This window comes from Lactuca serriola, chromosome 5, assembly GCF_051521515.1.
Source record: "Lactuca serriola cultivar US96UC23 chromosome 5, Lser_US96UC23_V15, whole genome shotgun sequence".
NCBI lineage: Eukaryota > Viridiplantae > Streptophyta > Magnoliopsida > Asterales > Asteraceae > Lactuca > Lactuca serriola.
Window position 1 is genome coordinate 93,268,257 of NC_136412.1, and position 6,242 is coordinate 93,274,498.

At 34.5% G+C, this 6,242-nt stretch overlaps 1 protein-coding gene across 1 annotated transcript; it reads left to right on the forward strand.

Annotated features, from left to right (window-relative positions):
- Positions 1-2,069: 2,069 nt before the first annotated feature.
- On the forward strand, positions 2,070-3,485 carry LOC145052789 (E3 ubiquitin-protein ligase ATL6-like). The gene has a single exon (XM_079000669.1). The coding sequence runs from the start codon at positions 2,215-2,217 to the stop codon at positions 3,397-3,399; it is 1,185 nt and encodes a 394-aa protein (XP_078856795.1). The 5' UTR covers positions 2,070-2,214; the 3' UTR covers positions 3,400-3,485.
- The last annotated feature ends 2,757 nt before the right edge of the window (positions 3,486-6,242 follow it).

A 6,242-nucleotide genomic window follows, 5' to 3' on the forward strand; every position in this document is an offset into this window, starting at 1 on the left:
GGAAGTTCTTAGTCGAGCTCTGCTGAGGATTGAGTAATCTAATCATTCGACACATCTTGATTCATACTTGGGTTATTTACTGTTTTTATATTCATCGCTTACCTGTTACATAGATCTGATCGATCATCAAGTTTGTTTTATAACTTATCACTCCCAAGAGGCCCAAAAAATTTATCTTTTCGATTTCGAAGCTCTACCTTCGCAGAGCCCGGTTTTCAAGAAAACTCCCGGTTTTCAACGACGAAAGTCATATTTAGAGCCGAAGTACTGCCCAAATTAATATTTTAGCCCCCGGTTATTTCACGGTGAGTTTAATATATAGGAACAATTGTATGTTATGTGTTATATGTGCTACGTGCCTTTCGGTGTTATTATTCCGAGTTATTTTCCCGAGTTATTTTTATTTGCTATTTTTAAAAGCAAAGAAATACCTTTGATCATGTGATCAGTGAAAGGACTTAGATTTACGTTGGTACTGGTATGTAGCCTCTGGCCATTTATAACATGTCTCCGTAAGAGAATGAATTCTATTCTATGGTATTGGCAGAAGGTTAGACAGGGCTTTAAGCCTGAAATCTACCAAAATGTTAATCCGAAGTTGTATATCTTCTGCACCGTTTGGGCCAAAGCTTTATTGATGTATATCAAGCATGGAAATTGTTATGTCTCATTGATTGTATATCTTTAAATCAAATCAATGATTGATATGGAATGTTTGTCACATGATTTACATATACCCTTGTTGTTCCTTGTTCCTCTTTGCTTCTGCCATATTAAAGTATATATGACATAATGTTATATTGTATCTATTATTGAACTCACTAAGCGTCACCGCTTACCCTCTCAATGTTTAACAAATTGTAGGAAATAAGCATCCAGTATAGTTATATACTGGTAGAAGATTTTTGAATAGTTTGAAACTATTGTATCGATAGAAGCTTATGAATAGTTTGAAATTATTGTATTTTGCACTCCCATATGTATAAAACTATAGAATCCTGGGAAGTTATGTAATATATAACACTTTAAAATAGTCGGTTTGTATCCAGTAGTTTGTAATCTCTTTATCAATGTAAAATATTGTTTTTATGAATATGCAAGTAGCATGTTTTGGAGTAACTATATTGTCGAGCATGAAATTTGGGTCTTTCATAAATACGAAAGTTAGAGTCTTTCAAAAACTAAAATAGGGTTGAAAATGAAAAACTGTTTACTGCATTTTTTATTTAATTTTTAGAGGAAAAAATAGGGATGACAATTTATGACACGACACGACAAAAATTCATGACACAACACAACAAAAATTCATGACACGAAACGAAATTAGAACGAAACTGAAATTTGAATTCGTGCTCGTGTTAACCGTAAAAAACACGATGTCGTGTCGTGTCATGTCATGTTCGTGTTCAAAATTCGACACGAAATTGATACGATTTAGCAGTTCTTTATCGTGTTTTTTGTGTTATATTTGATAAAGTATTCATTAAAAAAAACTAGTTTTTAGTAAATGTTATATTTTTCATGCCGTGTCATGCCGTGTTTGTTGTTTTTTAATTCGTTTGTTTTCGTGTTAGTTAAAAAAAACACGACATCGTGTCGTGTCGTGTTTGTGTTACATAAAACTTTGTGGTGTCGTGACGTGTCAGACAGAAACACGAAACGATAACATAATTTGCCTCCCAAGGAAAAAATAAACATGGATTAGAGATGGTATAAGCGGTTAGCATGTTAGGAAAGTAACACCCGAAAATGCAAATGCAGCTCTTTTTGTTTTACTTCGTTTTGGTTCCTCTTATGTTAGCTTTTATGGCATATCTTCATTCGGTTAAAATTGTCTTCATTAGTCGTAGCAAGTTATATTTCCAACTTCATATACCTCCTAGTATCATACAAAAATTATAATTCCTTCGAGAAGATCTTTAATTATTACCAAAAGTATCATCAAATTCCGTGGGAAATGGGAATAAACGACTAGATTTTAAGGAAAGATACAAATATGTAAATTATTGATCAAAAAGCAGCCAATGTTTGGCGAGCCATCCATGTAAGACCCCATTATTGAAATCCCCCTGATTGGGTTAACTCAATTTCGACCCTATATAAATCCCAATTTCCAAAAGTCAAAGTAAACCACTGTCCTTATGACCTTGTGTCCCATATCCATCAAGAACCCTAATTTTATCTCCAATCTTTACAAAATTACCAAAAATTAACATGGGTTCCGACCACAACAAGAGTAGCTGCTATAGTGATTTACTGATTCCACCATTTCTGGTACTCTTTGCGCTGCAATTCGTACCTTATGTCGGAGCTCAAGCTTCAGCTCCCCCAGATGGGATGCCGTATGCTGATTTCAACCCTTCGATTATCACCATAATCGTAATCCTGGTTGCAGCTCTCTTCTTAATGGGGTGTTTCTCGATTTACATCCGGCGGCGCTCAAACGAAGGCGGTGGTATTATCCGTAGAGTCTCCATACGCCGTGCTGCGGTGCCATCACGCGGTCTCGATTCCACGGTGATCGAGACGTTTCCGACCTTCGTTTACTCCTCCGTGAAGGGGCTTAAGATTGGGAAGGGAGCACTTGAGTGCGCCGTGTGTCTCAATGAATACGAAGATGAAGAAACTCTCCGGTTGATTCCGAAGTGCGATCATGTTTTCCATCCCGAGTGTATTGACGCTTGGTTCGAGAATCACGTCACTTGCCCTGTCTGCCGTGCGAATCTCGTTCCTGATTCCGGCGAGTCCGGTAACGTTCCCGCAGAGGTGGAGTTAGCTGTTTCAGGCGATGAACATCACCGGACCACCGCAGCTGGGGAAGAAAATGACGGCGTTTCTGGTTCTGGTTCCGTTTCCATTTCCATTGCTGAAGATCCTGTAGTCAACATACAAGAGCCGGCGACGCATACTGAGTCGCTGAACCGGAACCAGAGTGGAAAGCAGAATCGGCCACAGATATTCCCGCGGTTGTTCGACAAGTTTAGATCTCATTCGACCGGACACTCGCTGGTTCAACCGGGGGAGAATCTAGACCGGTTTACGTTGCGGTTGCCGGAAGACGTGAGGAAGCAAGTCGTGAATCGAGCTCTGCTAAACCGGATGGGAAGCACTGTGAGGATGACCGGAGAAGGGAGTGAAAAGAAAGGGTTCAGGACGGCCGGAGTAGGTAGCGGCCGGAGAAAATCTTACAGACGGCTGGAGAGTTTAGACCGGGTGGTGGTGAGGTCAGAACGGTGGGTTTTGTCGAGGGCACCATCTTTTTTGACTCGAGCATTCTCCATTAGGTCTCCGAGGGTTGTCTCCGGCGACGGCGAGGCATCAACGTCGGCGACGACGCCGAAAGGCTCCAAATCGGGCGATAAAATTCCACTAAATAACTTTGGACCCAAAAGTTGTTGACTCAGTCTCTGGTTTGTGTGAATTTCACGAGTGAAATGACTTTTTTTTTTTTTTACGTAATATAATTTGATTTTGCTGTTAATTAATTGTAAAACATAGAATAAATCATTTTGGACAAATTATAAAAACCATAAATGACAAAAATCATCACTATTATTTATAAGATTTCGATTAAACACTTAACATACTAAATTTCTAGTTCTATTAAATCTTAATTTTGTAACATGTTTCATTGTTTTTGGAAATATTTTGAGAGCCAAAAGCATATTAGAATTATTGTTTGCGTCACTCGGCATATCATTGAGCATACCGAACTTGATGAATAGTTTATTATCCATTGATAATTACAAGATATTGTTAAAAAGAAAATACAAACTATTTGCTAGTTGTCTTTTTTATTTTTTTAAGGCTGTTTATTGTCTATTAAACATGGCGGAATGCATGTGTTTATTATTTATACCGAATATTAGTGTCTTCTAGTTACATGTCTTTTGGAATGTGTACTGGTGATGAGGCATGGTTGATTTATTAGTAATAACAAATCTGACAAAGTGTTTAGACTTGTAGCTTTTGTATGTGAATCAACAACTCATCATCGTTATCATATATGATTGCACATGTTAGCAATTAGTGAGCCAAATAAACTTATTTTGCAAAAGATTACAACGCAAGGACATCTTAATCATCTTTTGCTAAGGATCAAGTGTGTCTATAGTGTAATGATTTGGGTTTGCTTATTAAGTTTGTAAATAGAGAGAATCAAAAAAGTTGTTTTGAATAAAAACCACTTTGTACAATCATGTATATGCGACTTAGGTAAAAGAGTTGTGTGATACAAACCAAATGATTTAGTGTCAAATGATTCATAGATTCTGAAAGAATTTGGTACTGAACGAATGTATATGGTGTTGAATGAATATGGTGAATAAAAAATAACCAATTTAACCTTTGAATGATGTTTGAATGAAATAATCAAGTTTTATAGAACTACTCAAATGAATTTTGTTGAATGATTATAAAAATTACAATACATCGTATAATCTCGAACTAAACATGATAATTGAAAATCCATAATAAGATACTATATTCCAAATTAAACATAATACTTTGCATACAGCTTTTAGTTTGCACCATTTTAAAATGGGAGGTGATATTGGCCCGGCAGTTTTTGATAGTTCCATTGAAAAAATATGAATTGACAATTTTTTCCCTATTTACTTAAAAGAAAACAACCCAGTTTTAGTTTTTCAAAACGCACATGATAAAGGCATAAATACAGGATAATAATTGCTATTATAAAATATTGTTCTTACTGAAGAAAATTATATTTTTACAAATTTTTGTATTCCACCATAGTCTCACATCCCATGGAGGAATCGTTTGGAGTTTTAAGAATTAAAAACAAATGAACCTTTGCAGCATCAAATAAGCATCCCATTTCAAAGACCACTTTATATCACTCAAAACAAAGGAGACAAGAACTAAAAGCCACACGGTTCACAAGTGAAACCGATAGAAAATGGAAAAAAAATAAATAAAATACTAGTTCTTGTGAACCAATAAAATATGGAAAAAAAATCAAAAAATACTAGTTGCGGATCCGGATTGGATTATATTAACAATGATAGAAAATATAAAAAAAAAATAAATAAATAAAATCATAAATAAAAAATACTACTTTTGATAGTATGCTCTTTTATTTTCAATCTCTCTAATTTACATGATAAAATTTTATACTTGGTCATTACGTCGGATCAATAGGTAGTAAACTTGAACCAACTCTTATATGTTTATGTTGATCATTATCTTCTTAGTATTTTTATTTATCATTCATTTAGAAAAAAAAAAAAAACTTGAATAAATACATTTTTATTCTAATTTATGAAACAAATGACAATTAACTAACACAATTCTAAAACTTGGAAGTGAATGTAACTAAACAAGTCCAAAGAACCAATTGCCAAAATCGTTCACAAAATTAGTATGAACTATAAATCAAAGGCTTGGAATTTGGAAGTTAATTTAAATAAAATACCAAACAAATACCAAAAAATGAAAAATGAATTTTCAAATTGTCAAATACATTAAGAAAATAGCCCATTTGAATCAAATAATAAAGGTCTTGGAAGTTGGAAGTTACAACTTGAAAAACAATAAACAATTGTCATTAATCAAATACATTAACAAAATCATCAACCCCAGTGAATCGGTAAAAAAAATTTCAAATAACAATGAACATTGAAAGTAATTAATTCAACTTAATTAAACAAAGTTACAAAGACCTTAAACCAAAGACAAAAGTAGTATAATTGTGAAATGAGAATTTTACAAACCTTCTGTAGTGTAGTCTACTGGAATGTAGTCTGGTCGGTTGGTGGTGTCGTATGAAGAAGATGGGCAGGTGGCCGACAGGAGTCGGCTGGTTGAGTTCGCTGAGAGTGTCGAGGATATCGATCACATTCCCAGTTACCTTTGAAATCGTTTTATTTTTCATTTTTTTTAATTATAAATTTTTAGTGGGTCATTGTCTTTTGGCTTACTAGACAACAGATTGGGTATTGAAATATAAATTTTAGGCTTCTAAATTTTTTTCTTTCTAAATACGATCATGTAGTTCACTCAAAATTTGTAAGGTGGGTCACATTTTTTTGTTACATAAATCTCTATATTATGTAAAATATTAGGTGGGTCAAATGAGCCACCTTCACCAAAAAATTTGTAAGGTGGGTCACATTTTTTTGTTACATGAATTTCTATATTATGTAAAATATTAGGTAGGTCAAAGGACCCACCTTCACCAAACATAAATTCGCCACCGTGATTTTGTATTTTCTATATTAAGG

Bases quoted from the DNA above. Each gene is read 5' to 3' on its own strand.
- LOC145052789 (XM_079000669.1), top strand. From the start codon at position 2,215: ATGGGTTCCGACCACAACAAGAGTAGCTGCTATAGTGATTTACTGATT.